At 50.3% G+C, this 15,945-nt stretch overlaps 1 protein-coding gene across 50 annotated transcripts in view; it reads right to left on the reverse strand.

The window, feature by feature from the left end:
- Positions 1-4,607: 4,607 nt before the first annotated feature.
- The window catches only part of PLEKHA6 (pleckstrin homology domain containing A6), a 139,857-nt gene continuing 128,519 nt past the window's right edge, over positions 4,608-15,945 (reverse strand). For 28 of the 50 annotated variants that reach the window (XM_072759329.1, XM_072759334.1, XM_072759325.1 and 25 more), the window contains 5 exons: positions 15,003-15,170; positions 14,780-14,913; positions 14,118-14,263; positions 9,165-9,288; positions 4,608-8,491 (listed from right to left, as the gene is read on the reverse strand). In XM_072759329.1, the coding sequence (XP_072615430.1) occupies positions 9,173-9,288; positions 14,118-14,263; positions 14,780-14,913; positions 15,003-15,170 (564 nt within the window). In that variant the 3' untranslated portion in view covers positions 4,608-8,491; positions 9,165-9,172. The remainder of the gene's footprint in view (positions 8,492-9,164; positions 9,289-14,117; positions 14,264-14,779; positions 14,914-15,002; positions 15,171-15,945) is intronic. The other 22 variants (XM_072759330.1, XM_072759332.1, XM_072759331.1 and 19 more) reach the window with 1 other exon arrangement.

The raw sequence follows: 15,945 nt of genomic DNA on the forward strand, positions 1-15,945 counted from the left end.
CTGCGGGCATCATCAGACACATACATCACTGTCTTGAAATGCTGTCGTGTTGATGCGCCGTGGAGGTGGGGTATTCCCAGCAGGCAATGGGGAGTGGAGGTGGGTTGGACAGGAAAATGTGATGCGAGCCCCTCAGGGCCAGTGGCTGCGGGGGTGGGGGGGGGCGGCCCTGGTCCAGTGGTGGAGAAATCTAGCAAGTCCCCCAAACATTTACACCTTCAGTCGTTAAAACATAGGTGTTTGTCCTTGGGCTGCAAAAACTTGAAAAATGTAAAGAATGGCAATCCTATGAAATAAATTTCTCTAATGAAATCTGCATTTCAAGTATCTTTGTTTTAATGATTGGTTCTCTCAGAACCCCCCCCCCCCCCCCTTAACTATTTACAGGAGCTTGTGCTTGCTCAGTGAGACCAGACTGTCTTGGAATCCTCCTCATAAACCATAGTTGAGGGGAACACTACCTGGTGCAGACAATCCATGCAGTAGTTTATGCAACAACTCTGAGACAATTCCCCTTCAGCTTCTTCTCCATTATGACCGACCATCTTGTAATTTACAGAGTTATTCATGAAACTCATTTAAGAATTTTTTTAAATTTTTTTTAAAATTTTTATTTATTTATGATAGTCACACACACACACACACACACACACACACACACACACACACACAGAGGCAGAGACATAGGCAGAGGGAGAAGCAGGCTCCATGCACCAGGAGCCTGATGTGGGATTCGATCCCGGGTATCCAGGACCGCGCCCTGGGCCAAAGGCAGGCGCCACACCGCTGCGCCACCCAGGGATCCCATGAAACTCATTTAAAAGCCAGCAATTTAGGGGCGCCTTGGCACCTCAGTTCGTTGAGTGTGGGACTGTTGATTTAGCTCAAGGCATGATCTCAGGGTACTGAGATTAAGTTCCATGTGGGGCTTTGCACTAAGCAGGGAGTCTGCTTGAGATTCTCTCCTTCTCCCCCATTCACTCTCTCTCTAGTGAATATTTTTTAAAATAAGGTTTTACATATTTATTCATGAGAGACACACACACACACACACACACACACACACACACACACACACAGGCAGAGGGAGAAGTAGGCTCCCTGCAGGGAGCTCAATGTGGGATTTGATGTGGGACTTGATCCCAGGACCCTAGGACCACAACCTGAGCCAAAGGTAGACGCTCAACCATTGGGCCACCCAGGTGCCTCTTCTTAGTACTATTATGAATTGCAATATGACTAACGTCCTGAAAGGGGGTTTAGTCCATTTATACATTTTAAAGTCATACAGGATAGAGGATGGTTATTATTTTGGAAATCTACCCTGTGCATTGCAGCCACTAAATCTTGTCTCTTGTCGAGAGAGAGGTTACCTCTTGTCTGAGGTAACCTCAGCTCCCCAAATTTCCACACTTTGCCCTAGGGGACCTACCACCCCCATTGAAGGCACTGGTTGGTTAGGAGTTTGGACTCTGAAGTCAGAGTGCTCTGGACTTCACTGTAGCTTGGTGAGACCTGACACATTTTATTTACCTTTCTGCACCTCAGCATCTTGGATGATGATAGTACCTATCACACGGAGCTAGAGCAAGGACTGGGAAGTAGCTGGCACATAGTAAACACAGCACGAGTCTTTGTTATTACTCTAGTATAGTTATAATCACTATTGTTATTAATATTACTAGATTAGTATGTGATAGTAGGCTTCTAAATGCTGTTATATGAAAAACTTCTCTCAAATGTGGTGCTAACCTGCTCCCAGGTGTATAAAATAGCCCGCCATGGAGCTCACCTGTGGGCTTGGAAGGATCGAACTCTGATCCTCCAAGTGGGCCATCTTGGCCTGGTTCTCCGATGGCCGTGCTGGGTGCTGGAGTGGGGCCCAGGGGGCTTGTCCACAGCCCACACTCCTGGGAGCATCCGCTTTGTGGGGACCACCCCAGGGAGGAGGAGGTAAACCCTGGAAGGCTGGCACTAGGGATAGTAAAGGTGGGCAGGGACAGCTCACAGGGCTAGATGGTGGGGGCCCAGCAGACTCTTCATTGAAGGTGGTGGAGGCAGCGAAGAGGGGGACATTGGGAGACATTTCTCCCTTGTCCCTCATCATGACCCCAACGGGCCTCCACAATGTCACCGCAGCCTCATCACGTTTGTAAATGAATTTAGTTTTCTTTTTAAAAAAAATTTTTAAACTATTTACTCATGAGAGACACACAGAGAGGCAGAAGCACAGGCAGAGGGAGAAGCAGGCTCCCTATGGGGAGTCCGATGTGAGACTTGATCCCAGGACCCTGGGATCACACCCTGAGCCAAAGGCAGGTGCTCAACCACTGAGCTATCCAGGTGTCCCTGAATTTGAGTTTTCAAAGTGTTTTTCTTTTTAAAAAAATATTTTATTTATTTATAGGAGGGAGAGCACAAGCAGGGGGAATGGCAGAGGGAGAAACAGACTCCTTGCTGAGCAGGGAACCCCACGAGGGCTTGATCCCAGGATCCCGGGATCATGACTTGAGCCGAGGGCAGACACTTAACTGACTGAGCCACCCAGGTGGCCCAAGGGGTTTTTCATTGATTTTCTCTATTGACTTTCTAGTGAGTTCTATAGATGGTGGTAATATCCCCATTTTCTGGACCAGGAAACTAAGGCTCAAAACTTTAGGGACTTGCCCCATCTTCAGGCAGCTGGAAGGAGCAGGGCCAGGCAGCAGCAGAGGCTCGGGGCTCGGGGGATGTGGTACAGGCCCAGGTCTCCGCAGCAGCAGGATCTGAAGCCTGGTTGCCTGCCCCAGCCCGTGGTGTGTGCATCTCTCCAAGAACAACACATGACTGCGCTGTTACACAGCCCCACTTCTTCTTCTTCTTCTTCTTCTTCTTCTTCTTCTTCTTCTTCTTCTTCTTCTTCTTCTTCTTCTTTTCTTCTTCTTCTTCTTCTTCTTCTTCTTCTTCTTCTTCTTTTCTTCTTCTTCTTCTTCTTCTTCTTCTTCTTCTTTTCTTCTTCTTCTTCTTCTTCTTCTTCTTCTTCTTCTTCTTCTTTTTAGATTTTATTTATTTATTCATGAAAGACACAGAGAGAGAGAGAGAGAGAGGCAGGCTCCTCACAGGGAGCTGGATGCAGGACTTGATCCCGGGACTCCAGGATCAGGCCCCGGGCTGAAGGCAGGCTCTAAATAGCTGAGCCACCCAGGCATCCCCACAGCCCCACTTCTTAAGGGCCTTCTGCAAGGCGCTTTTTCATTTACATTTCCAGACTAGCACCCCCTTTTACCATCGCAGCCCTGCGTGTTCAGAGGGCTGATGGGGGGCCTGCTGCTACGGCAGGCAGAGACCCAAGAGCAACATTCTCGAAGAGGAGCCAGCCCTTGTTTGTGGGGAGAGTGACACCCAGCGGTGCCCTGTGCTCTCACGTCCCCCCTCCTCTCCAAGCCATGGGCTCTGGCCCAGAGGGCGCTGCAGGTAGAGACACAGGTTGTCCAGGGCACCTCCTCCAGCTCCAGAGGCCACTGTTGTGAGTCTGTGTCAGGGCCCAATTCTGATTCACAAAGGACATCAGAGCTTATAGCTCTCCTGGGGGTGTTAAAAAACCCAAAATATACTCACATGATTTGTTAAACACACTCACACACACTGCTAGCTCTTTAGGAATGAGAACAGATCCAGAATTTGAAATCGGCCCTTAGAACCAGGGCAAGGTAAAATCAGGAATTACAAGAAGCTTGCCTTCCCATCCCATGTCTCAATTTTCTTCTCTTCTTTGAACCATTAATGCCTCCAGCTCTCCTCCCCAGACATCCTACAGGGGCCTGGCTGAGGACTTCCACTATCCTCGGCTCGCTTTCTCGCTCTACTCTCCACTGAATAGAATTCACAGGGCTTCTTCACTCTTACTCACTGAAAGATTTCAAATAGAGCAGCTCTGGTAAAGTCCTTCACACCGAGGATCAATAACTGAAAACAGGGGCACCTGGGTGGCTCAACCACTGAGTGGGGAGCCTGCTCAGTGGGGAGCCTGCTTCTCCCTCTGCCTATGTCTCTGCCTCTCTCTGTGTCTCTCATGAATAAATAAAATCTTAATAAAAGTACTCTGGTCTTAAAAACAACAACAACCCCCCCCCCCCCAGAAACCACTTGGAAAAAAAAAAAAACACTAATAAAAAAACTAGTAGCACCCGCCAAAGGACATAAACCAAAGGCATTGAGGCTGGATGAGAATAATTTGGGTGGCTTTTCTGATACTGCTCACCAAAACACCTTCTTGTACCCCAAAGCAGAACTATAGGGCATTGTGTAGTAATCGAGAAAGCCTAAGAATTAATTTTCTTCTACAGTTCTACCCTCAGTCTCAGAGACAAATCAATGAGAAGTTTCCAGGATCTGAACACTGTTCTGGTAGCTCTCATTACACAGGACCTTGGGACAAGGCTTGATTTGGGCTTACTGGGACAGAAAAGAGGACTGTGGTGGGGAACATACCATGGGCCCAGCTTTGCTTTTAGTCAGGTAAGGCCCAACCCCAGACCCTCTACCTTTTTCTGCCAAGCTTGTAAGTAACCATGAGCCACCAAGGCCAGCCACAGGCAGTCACGGACAGAGTGCGAGACACAGGCCACTTGTACAAACCATTCATTTTATTTCTTGTATTGAGTTTATACAAACTTGCAAGATACAAATGCAGAGCTCACTGGGATTCTTCAGTACCTAGATCTAAAAAGAATGCTGGGGAGCAGGGAAGCAGACGCTCACCTAGCAGTCAGGATGCCCTTTCCTGGGGAGGGGGCTTGTTGGCGAGAAAGATGCTAAGGGGTGGCTACAGATGTTTGGTCCCCCAACAGAGATGCCCTCTGTTTAGCTAACTTTAATGTTTCTTCTAAGGTCACTTTTATACTAAATAAAGACACTGAGATCATACATTTCCTTGTATGGTTTATTGTCTAATACTAGCAGATCAAATTGGCCCCAGTATGTGCATAAATAGATATATGTATATATATTTATATGTATATTTCATATTTTCCTTAGTTTTAAGAGCTGCCAGGTAAGGGGGTGCCTAAAGGGGAAAGGGATTGATTCTGTCTTGCTATAGTCAGCCCTGCCCCAAGAACATGCCTCTCACCAAGGCAGGAGAGCAAGTGTGCACAGCTTGCGACCTCAGAAAAATCTTTAAAGTGACAGTAGCATTATTTGATTACAGCCTCTTGGTTATTGATCAGGGAGGTAATGTGCTAATTGGGAAGGCAAGGCCTTAAAATAGCAACCAGGGCTGTCCTCCGGTGGGTTACTTAGCCCTGGGCCTCCATCTGGGCCCCATTCTTTCATAAGGAGATGCTGTAGGCTGGGAACAGGGAGCCAGTAAATGTCAAAGTTGGGAAGTCAGGCTTCAAATGCTGGCTAGGAGCTCTGTGACAGTCCCAAACCCTTGGATTCCATTCTGCCCAAATCCTTGCAAGGCAAGAGCCCCTTACCTACTTTGTCAGCTGATAAGCAGTTTGGAAGGCTGAGCCAGCGGAGGTCAGCACCCCAGTGGCAGCCTGCAGAGGAAAGTCCTGGGGGCTTCTTGGGCAAGGCTGAGATGTTACCTTGCCCATGGGACCCACTTCAGCCCAGAAGCCGACTTTGCAGTCTGGATGCCAGACTGAGGTACCGTTTCCCTTAACTGGAGCCCCCAGAGGAAAGGTCACAAAGGGAGACCGATGTCATTGATGTGACCCAGACCAGAAAGGGATCAAGGAGTGTGAGAAGTCCAAGGATCTTGAACGTGTCTGTGCTGAAGGACCTGTGGTCCTGAAATATTTCCTTTGGCCTTTGTCCTGTATCTCCTACTCCATTGGGGAGTAGAGTTCTTGGTGCCATTTGGCATAGGCTGCCATTGACTGCCCTCTCCAGTAGACTGATGACAGGAGGTGGTCCAGGAGAACACTGGAGGTGTGTGTGTGTGTGTGTGTGTGTGTGTGCCCGCACGGGTGTACTTCTGTGCACACAGCTGTAAACATTTCCTCTGAGAGGATTCACATCCTGTAACCCGAGAGGCTCATCAAGAGTTGACAGTGTAATCAAATCCTTGGACCACGACTTCCAAGAGAACATCCTGCCCTGGTAAAATGCTCTCTGGGCGAGCTCTGGGGACCAGCCCTTTGCAGACTGGGGGATGGGAGAAGGAAGCTGCCAGGGAAGAGGGAGGGATGTAGGGCTGGACCGAGAGGCAGCCACCCAGTCTCTTCATATCATTTGCTGATTCCATTCAGACATTGCACATTTCGAAAATAGATTTGCTTTTATAACAAAAGCGTAAAATAGATCTGTCTTAAAATAAGTCTGTCCTCTCCCCTTCTTTGGATCAAAAGGCATGGGGTGTGGGCATAACATGCTAGGCATGGTGTGGAAAATAAAGGAGGGAAGTGGCCTGGGCAGGAGTTCTGGGAAAGGATCAGACGTCCAAACAAATATATATATTATGTATATATCTATAATATGTATAATCTTCAGAAAAAACATATATTAAGGCATGTAAAGCAACATAAAGAGCCAGCTTTATGAAATAAGAGGTGAGAGAGAAGTGTAGAGGTGCAGACATTAACCCTTGGTATTTTGCACGTATTTCTAAAAATATCACTTAAAAAAAAAAAAAGGAGACAGACAAAGAAAGGGGAAGGCATGGAGGCCCTGAAACAGCTGCTTCTTGTGGAGGGAGGAGGCTGTTGGAAAGAGGGAGAGGGCCAATCCCACCTGCCAGTCTGTGGGGGGAGGAAAAAACAGGTTTTGGGTGCTTCATGTGCATTAAAGATGGGAAATGTAGCCAAAGGTCATGTTCAAAAAATCTGCTAAAAAGTGAAGTGAAATTCCCCAGCCTGCAATTCCTCAGAAGCACGAGAATACCCGAAGTACCTAGAACAGTGCCTGGTACATAAAAGGTGCTCGATAAATATTTGTTGAATGAATTGCCATCTTTACTTGCATATGAACCAGCAACCGTCCCAGCTGTGAAGGCGTGGAGAAGAACTGGTGGCAGATAAAGCAGTTGTTCTTGGGACCACTGGAGGTTGAAGTCTCCTGGCAGCAACTCTGGCAAAGAGCTGGCCTTGGGGCCCAGGTTTTTCCAGTCTCACTCTCCCCTCCCTCCTCTCTGGCTACAGTCCTCCCAAGATGAGCGGCGAGAAGGAAAAACAATCTTTGCTTCTGTGTCTCCTCCACCGGCCTCCCTGGGTAGGCAGATGGTGAGAAAGCCAGGCCAGAAGGGAGTCCTTCCGTACAGCCTCACCTGGTCCTCCTAGGGGTTGCTCACGATGCAGGATGGGGCCCTGCAAGGCCCTAGCCTTGCAGACTGAGGTTGCATTTCCTTTCAAGGGCACCCTCTCAGCTGGCCCACAGCACATTCCAGGGGCAAGGCGGACAAGAAAATGTCCCAAACAGGGTTAGGAAAGGCCCCAAGGCTGACTACACCCTACATGACACAGGTCCTTCTCTCTGCCCCCAAGCCTAGGAGGGGAAGGCAGACACACCAGGCCCAGACCCAGGAAGGGCCATCTCCGACCCACTCAGCCACACCACCCTCCCCACAACTGTCCCCACGGCTGCTGCTGCAGGCCACCATGTGCTCACTGGTGGGCCCTCTCAGAGCCAGTGTGGGCAGGCCGGTGGATCTGGGAGAGCAGGTGGGGGAGCAGAGCTGGCATCCGGCACGTACTTGGCACTTAAGCTAACGCTCCATCCTGGGGAAACCAATCCCACAGCCCCTTTCCACCTCTGTCTCATCCTCTCACTTGCAAACGAGTCCCACTGCTTCCCTGTCCTCCCACTTGCCTCCAACTCTTTCTCTCCTCTCCCCCTTCTCAACCTGTCCTCAGACGCTGCACAGACCTGCGTGCCGCTCTCCACCTACAGCCAGCACTGTCCCCTCTGGGAGCCGAGGAGCCTCTCCTCGTCACTGGTCATCTTGTCTTTGGCTCAAGCAGGGTGGTCGGTCTCCACCAGACCCCAAAGGAGCACCCACAAGCAGAGATGTGTCAAAGCCCCCGGTACAGCTGGGGTGGCAGCATGGGAATGACGGGGGTAGGACCTGCTGGCACGTGCTGTCCTCGATGTCAGGAGTGTCCGTCTTCTCTTCACTCTAGACCTAACCCAAGATAGCCCAGAGCATCTTTCCCACCGGGGCATCCTCTTCCTCAGGAAATGTTCTAGTAGGGCCATCGCACCACCAGCTGGGGCCAGGCCTAGCCCCTGGGAGGTACCCGCTGGGAGGGTGCTCTCTGCCCACCATCTCAAGCCCTGGCCTGGTGCTGCCATCTGAGTAGCAAGGGCTTCAGGGCCAGGCGTGGTGGGCATGTGGACACTGAGGTAAGTCTCGGCAGCAACCCTGGCCCCAGCCTGGCTCCCTGCAGCATTCCCACAGGAGCGCAGGGGGGGCCAGGCTGGGGAGTCAGGACCTCAGTAGACAGAGGGGACCTTCAGAACGTGGCTCTGTTAAGCTTCATGGCGTTGGCCTCGGCAAGGGCTTGCACTAAAGAAAAGAGAAACGGGTGAGAAAGGTGCTTCCTGGAGGAGCAACAGCTCCAGTCAAGCTTCCCCAGGAGACAGAAGTCTCTTCTTGCAGAACCCTATGGAACACCACCCACCTGCCACCCCCAGCCCTGAGAGGGAAGCAAATGAATGGAAGTCCGTGCTCTTTTCCACTTGCCTGACACTGAGCGACTGTGTGCCAGGGGAAACGAAGGTACCTGGCCTTTGGCCAGAATTTCCAATGTTATTTTCATTTACAGTAAAATCTAGGGGCCATGTGGGAGAAATAAAATCTGGGGGCTTCTGAGGCAGGACTGCTGTGTATCTCAACAGGTGGGAGGCTTGTTGGCCCAGGACGGGGTAGGGGAGGCCTCAGCTCTGTCCCTGTCTGCTTCTGGAGAAGCAAAGCCCACCGGCACTGCGGCATCCAAGAGGCGGCCCTCCCAGCTGGTGCTGGTCCAACACTGCACAGGGACAAGGGGATGTGGGGGGGATGGGGGGGACACGGGGACGGGGATGCTGCGGGCTCAAGCAGATGGATGGAGGGGAGAGAGCGACGCTGGGGGTGAGGGCAAAGCGATGCTGGAATGAGGGGGGTGGTAGATGGCTCCCGGGGGTGAGGGGTGGGGGTCCCACTCACCGTGGTGGAGGAAATACAGTAGAAAAGTTCTTACGTCAGAGCTCAGACCCGCATGGTATGGCTGCTGTCGGCGCCCCGTGGGGAGTCAGACGATAGGGGGTTGGCTGGTGGAGTCAGGGAAGCAGGGGAGGTGGGAGGGCTTGGGGTGGCACATTGCACTGGAAACAGAAATGAACAGGGAGGTGAATAGGGGTAGGGGGTGGGGGGGAGGCCGGGCACCCAGAGCGAGTGGGCCCTTCCCCCAGCGGGGAGCCAGGCAGGAGGCAAGCAGAGAGGAGAGCTGAGGCAGAGTGGGCCTGGGAAGGAGGGTGGGTCCCCCACCCCCCAGGAGACAGGGCCCCACAGGCTCAGCCGAGGACCAGTGGTGACTGTGGGCGAGGCCGCCCTCTCTGGGCCCAGGCTCCACTCCCATCCGTACAACGTGGGACGGAGCAGCTGGAACAAGCGACGCACCTCACACACACTGGTACAGGGACGATGATGATGACGAGGGCAGTAAACCACACTAACCCAGATCATCAGGCCCCTGGTAACGACTACATCCAAGTTATCACCATGTGAATCATCTCCACGGAAGCGGAGATGATTCCAGGGACGGTGGAAGCAAGTTCTGTGAACTTAGACCAGTTCGGGGTCTCAGAAACACACCCCCTGCCTCCCACTATCCCTGGGGACCCCCTTTCCTTCAATCCAGAAAGGGCGAACTTTGGTCCACCCCTGAACAAAGCACTGCAGACCTCCAAGTGGTGACACTGGAATGAATGGATTTTACTCTATTATGGCCATGGCTCTATGCTCGGAAGAGCCAGGTGGAAGGACAATGACAGGGGGCGGGGGGCCATATTAGGAGGCGGAGGCATGAGTTCTGTGCAGTCTGCAGACCCTTCGGCACCCTCAGTGCCACTGTGAGGCAGCAGACTGGCGGAGAGAACATCCTCACTTGGCCTCCGAGGAGAACCAGACCTTGGCCAGGGTCACACTGTTTCCTCCAAGAGAAGGATCCTGGCATCCCACTTCCTAAGCGCTTGCTCCCCATCCTGCCCTGCCCCGGACCTCATCAATTCCCTGCCATCTGAATAGGGGAAAGGGCCAGTGCAGCTCCCATTGCCTATACACACACACACATAGATGTATGTAGACTTGGAACTTCCTCGTGAGCGGGAGAGTCTGCTCAGAATACACAGTGTGTGCACAGGATCCAACAGTATTCTATGCTCACTGCACACAACTCAGATGTGTGTGTTTGTGCACTTCCAAACCCATACGCTTCCATGTGATCCAACACACGTGTAACATCACACACAAACACATTCACAAACGCTTTCAAAACACATATTTGTGTGTATGTCTGTATGGCGAGCCCAGTGGTTAGTTATCTGGCAACTTCAACTTCTAAAACAATCAAAAAGTCAAAAAACCAAGCAAGGGCTATTTCAGGAAAGCCAAATATCTATTGCAACATGCACGTGGTGAAGCTCTTATAATTATTGACAGACAAGCTCCTTGGAGTCCAGTTACTCTTATTTCTACACACTTCTGATAGGAGTTGACCTGCTGGATGTCTACCCCACGGAAGATAAGAAACAGGGAAATTTAGGGGAGAGAGAGGACTCCAGGAGGCCCACTGAAGATAGAAAAAAGTATAACTGAGGAGAAAAAGCCTTTTGTAAAATGTAGCTTATAATACCTTTAAAAATACAATAGTTTGGGAGCACGTAGCATAGTTATGATCTGTACCAACTCTAGCTGCAGAGGGCATCCCTTCAACGGATCAGCAAAAACATGGATTTTTATAATGATACTAAATGAATAAGAGCAAGAAAGATGAATTATGTTAAATATAACTCCTTTATAAAGGCAGAACAGTTTTAAGTGTATATTAGGGTATATTAGGAACATATCTATTGAAATAGTTAAAATTCACGGGCCTCCTGGGTGGTTGTCGGTTATGTGGCTACCTTCGGCTCAGGTCATGATCTCCGGGTCCTGGGATGGAGCCCTGCATCAGGCTCCATGCTGGTGGTGGTGGTGGGGTTGTTCTCTGCCCGACCCACCCACCCCCCCACCCCCCGCCGCTCATGCTCTATCTCTCTCTCTCTCCCCCCTCTCTCAAACAAACAAACAAACAAATAAGTAAAATCTTTATATAAAAAAAGAAAGAAACAGGGGCACCTGGGTAGCTCAGTTGGGTAAGCATCTGCCTTTGGCTCAGGTCACGATCCTGGGGTTCTGGGATCAAGCCCTGCATTGGGGTCCCTGCTCACCCTCTCCCTTTGCACCTCTCCCCCCTGCTCATGTTCTCACTTACTTTGCTCTCTCTCAAATAAATGAAAAAAAAAAATCTTAAAAAAAAATAGACAACCTTTAAAAAAAAAAAAAAGAAAGTTAAAATTCACACAGATAGTAGCTACGTATGGGATAGATGTGATATTATGATTGTGTGTTCATAAGTAATACCACATCTGCTTGCATTGGTAATTGGTCACACCTGCTGGACAGGTCACATCCTTCACCTTCAAGACACGCTCTCTCCCATCCTGCACACACAGATACACATTTAAAAATACTGCAATGTATACACTGTGCACAACATACACTCAAATGTGTTTTATCACTCCTCATACTGCAAAAAAGCCAATTATACTTAAATACGTACATTCATAAACACTACCTCCATCCTTATATTGTACACTCACATACACATATACAAACTCCAGGAGTTTACTAAATATCACCTGTACTCATAAATAATGGTCTCTGAACAATATTCATAGACATTCTGCACACATATACACACATAGTTCTATGTTTGCACTCAAATATTCTCTTCACCCACGCACTTGAGTATACACAAATACATGTGTATCTACACACATCACCCCCTACGGACATTGCACATGATATCCTGCCACGCGTACAAATGTAAAATTGTTGCACCTTCCCATATACCTCACGCCTGAGTCTGTACATTCTGGGTATACTGACAAGCATTACACCATCCACGCCACATACCCACACTGGGGCACCTCCTCTCCACTCTGAGCTCACTGCACTGTCATTATGGCCCGAGACCAGCAGTCCCATACACACAGTCCCAGGCTTGAACCTATGCCCACAAACAGTCCTCTCTGTCCCTGGCAGAGCTGCAGCTCTGGGAATCTGGGCCAGAGGCCAAGGGACAGTGGGGACAGTAGGCTAAGTCTGAGGTCTGGCCCTGCTATGCCATTTTTTAAATAGTTGGGGTTTTGGCAAAAGCAAAGTGACGGTTTGCTTTCAGCGCATAGATCCTGAAATGTAAGCTGGTGTGTATCGAGAAGGAAATCTGATAGGCTAGGGTGGGTTTTGTTTTCATGGAACCTTTGGCTGAGAAACTATAGTAGAGAGAGAGCCAGGGACTGGGGCGAGGGCAGAGGGAAGTTTTAAAAACAGTGTTGTGTGCTCTAACCCTTGAAACAGGAAGTTGCCTTTTGCCTAGAGCATGAGGAATTTGATCTTTGGAAGATTCGAGTTCATTTTACAGCTGAACTACAGAGAGGTAGGATGGAGGCCTCTGTGCAGCCAAACTGGTTCTGCTTCCTTTGGCTGCAAGATGGGACTATCTGAATCCCATCCCTTCTCTTGTCCTCAATCCAGCCCAACCGACCTCCTCTCTCTGAAATACCTCCAAGGGTGTTCCCTGCCCACCCACTTAATGTCCATTAGACCCTAACTGCCAGTAGGTTCTTCCTTAAGGCATAAATTTCCTTTGTTGTAGCCTGAAACCCTCTGGTTCCTAAAAATATCCACATTTAAAAGAGTGAGAAAAACCATACACAGATCCTATTTCTACTCCAGCTATTGCTATGTCAACGAATCCAATCACAGTCACCAACACCACCATGACCACATCTGGCTACCATTTATTGAGCACTTACTAAGTGCCAGGCACTGTGCTAGGTGCTTCGCATTTATCATCACCATTCCTCACACCACCAGGCAGCTATTTTGATTTGAATTTTACATATGAGCGAATGGAGTCTCAGAAAGCCAGAATTCAAATCCCCCTTGATCACCAACATGAAACGCTAGCTGTTCTACTGGGCTCCTGGCTACGGTCTTGATCACCGGCTCCTCACCCAGGCGACTGTCACTGTGGGCTAACATACCTGTCTCTCTGCCTCCTCCTTCTACTCAAGTCCTTGCAAACCTGGCATCCTTCCCGGGCATCCCTCTGGACTAGCTTCAAAGCTCTCCCTGTCTGTCCTAACCACCTTTTGTTCTGAGGAGGAGGACATATTCTGTTGTCTTCCCTCCAACCTGGCTTCATGACGGTAACCACTGTACTTCCTCTATCCTGCCCCCTCCCATTAAGAGTCTCTTCCATTCTTCCTGAATCCATTCTCACTTTCTCTGGGGTGGTATCTTGGGCTGACTTTCACCCCACTGTGTCTACTCGGAACCCTCTTACTTTTAAATCAGTATGAGTCCGTTCCTCAGGCTCATCTTTTCTTAGAAAAGTGGGTTTGGATCAGTAGCCAGGGCCTGACTATTGCTCTCAACTCTGGCTACCAGCCCCATTTTCACCTTCCTATTTGCATGCAGCAAGAATGGCAAGTGAGAGGGTAGCCTGCAATGCCTGTCCCTCACTTCACAACTGGTAATACTTTGATCCTTCCCAGCCAAGCTCAGGTATTGCCTCTTAGCTGTGCCCTTCCTTGAGCTGCCCAGGTAGAGTGGTGCCCTTGCTCCCTGCATGGCCTCTGGCCATTCCTCCACAGAGCAGCGAGAGGGTCATCACAGTTCTGAGCTCCTGGACACAACTCTGGCCCCTTTGTATCCCACTGAGCCTAGCACAGTATCTGGTGCTCAATAAATGCTCATCTTGACCTTGAGGAAAGTCTCACTGGCCCTGGACCTCTCTAGCCCTGGCCCCCTCACAGCACTGAGCTTCCTCCCCTGCACCTGGTCAGCCGGTCTCCCTGGAGGAGTGAGGCCCGGCCCCTCTCACCAGACAGCATGCGGCCCCTGCGGGAGGCCTCGGTCGCCAGGGCACAGGAGATTTCAATCCGCTTCTCCTGCTCCTGCAGCTGGCTCTCTGAGTCCTGGGGCACGTCCACAAGGTCCCCCTCGCCGATGGGCACCACGTTCTGCATACTGAAGAGGCACAGACACACAGATATGGAGTGGGGGGACAGGATGGTCCAATTGGCTTGGGGGGGGCCTGTGAACTGAGGTTGGCAAGGTGGCCAGAGGCCTGTGAGTGGGCAGGCTCTGGTTCCCAGCAAGGCTGTCCCCAGGGGTGAGTGGGACCCAGGCAAAACACATTTCGGGACCCCCCACCGCAATGTTTTAAAATGAATTAGAAGATTCAAGTGAACATTTAGGGCAGCCTTGATGAGGAAGAGAAGTCACCAGTGGGCAACCCATCAGTTTGTCTTGACAACAGCACATGCCCGTGTCCAGCAGGTTGTTTTGGAACTCGATGGCAGCGTCACTGCCCTGCCACAGGGCTGGGCCTGGTCTGCTGCCTTGAGCCACTGCCTCCATTCGCTCTCTGCCTGGGAGACTCAGGGCTCCCACTGGCATGGGTTGGGGGGCTGGATTCGGTGGCACTAGTGCCCCTGGTGCTAGGGTGGGCAGAGAATGTTGAGGTACACTCAGACACATTACCTGGACTTGGCAATGAGTGTCTTGATCCTCTCCACCTTCTTCTGCTTTTCCTTCAACTCCTCGGGACTTAGGGGAGTATCAGGCTCCAGGTCAATATACCGTTCAGGGATGAGGACTTTGTCTGGCGTGGAGAGCTGTGAAGGGATCCAGGTCAGCACCTCCATTCCACCTGCCAACCCCCCAGGCTTTCTTCTCCCGCTCTGCCCTCCTGGACTTCACTCACCTCCTTATTGATGTCCACATCATAGTGCTGGGGTTCCAGCTCCATTTTGCGAAGCCGGGCAATTTCCTCTCTCGGTGTCTCATAGGCCTGCCCACCAGGCTCCTCTGCCCGCAGGGCTGCTTCCAAGTTGGAGATGTCCACCTCATGGATGCTACGGTGACGGCGCACCTGGGGGACAGAACCATCATGACCACAGAGGGACTTTGTCCCACTGCCGGCAGCTTGTCCTCTGCTACCCATGCCTCCAGACAGCCCTAAACCAGGCCTGTGTTCCCGCTGTACCCGCTCATCACACCCGATCTGGCTGTCACCCCATAGCTCTAACTGCAGGACAACTATCCTCTTTCTACGCTGTTTGTCCAAGGCCTGCCCACCTGTAAAGGCCCAGAGGCAAAAATCTCATCAGTGCATCTCATCCATACTTGTTACTTCTCATCTGGTGGTACTCTGTGTTCATATTATGTGTCACATATTTTAGGCAGTTGGATTAGTGTGTCCTACATTGGTCTTTAGTGGTTTCCTATTATAGGATCTCCAAACCACCAAGGAGAATGTAAGCTGTTTGAAGGTAGGACTTTTAATCATTATTTTCCTGTATTTCTGAATGCTAGAAAGAAAAAGTAGGCAGATGCCTGGGGCTACTCCCAGCTCCACACTCAGCAGCCAAGTGGTCCAGGAATCCCTAATTTTTCCTGTGTTTCCCTATCTCTAAAACAGGGGGGATCATTCCTAACCTGGCACTGCTGAAAGATCTAAACAAAATAACACGAGATTCGAGAATTGTGCAGTGCCATGCACCAGTACACTATTAGCATTATCCTCAGTAGATCCAGCCCAGTGGTAAATATACAGAAAATGTTCTAGAAATATGTTTAAGTGATGGCTCCTCCTGGGGGGTGAATTTTGCACTATTCTCTATCAACTGAATTTTGTGTAATTCATT

The sequence above is a fragment of the Vulpes vulpes genome, chromosome 5, assembly GCF_048418805.1.
Source record: "Vulpes vulpes isolate BD-2025 chromosome 5, VulVul3, whole genome shotgun sequence".
Lineage (NCBI taxonomy): Eukaryota > Metazoa > Chordata > Mammalia > Carnivora > Canidae > Vulpes > Vulpes vulpes.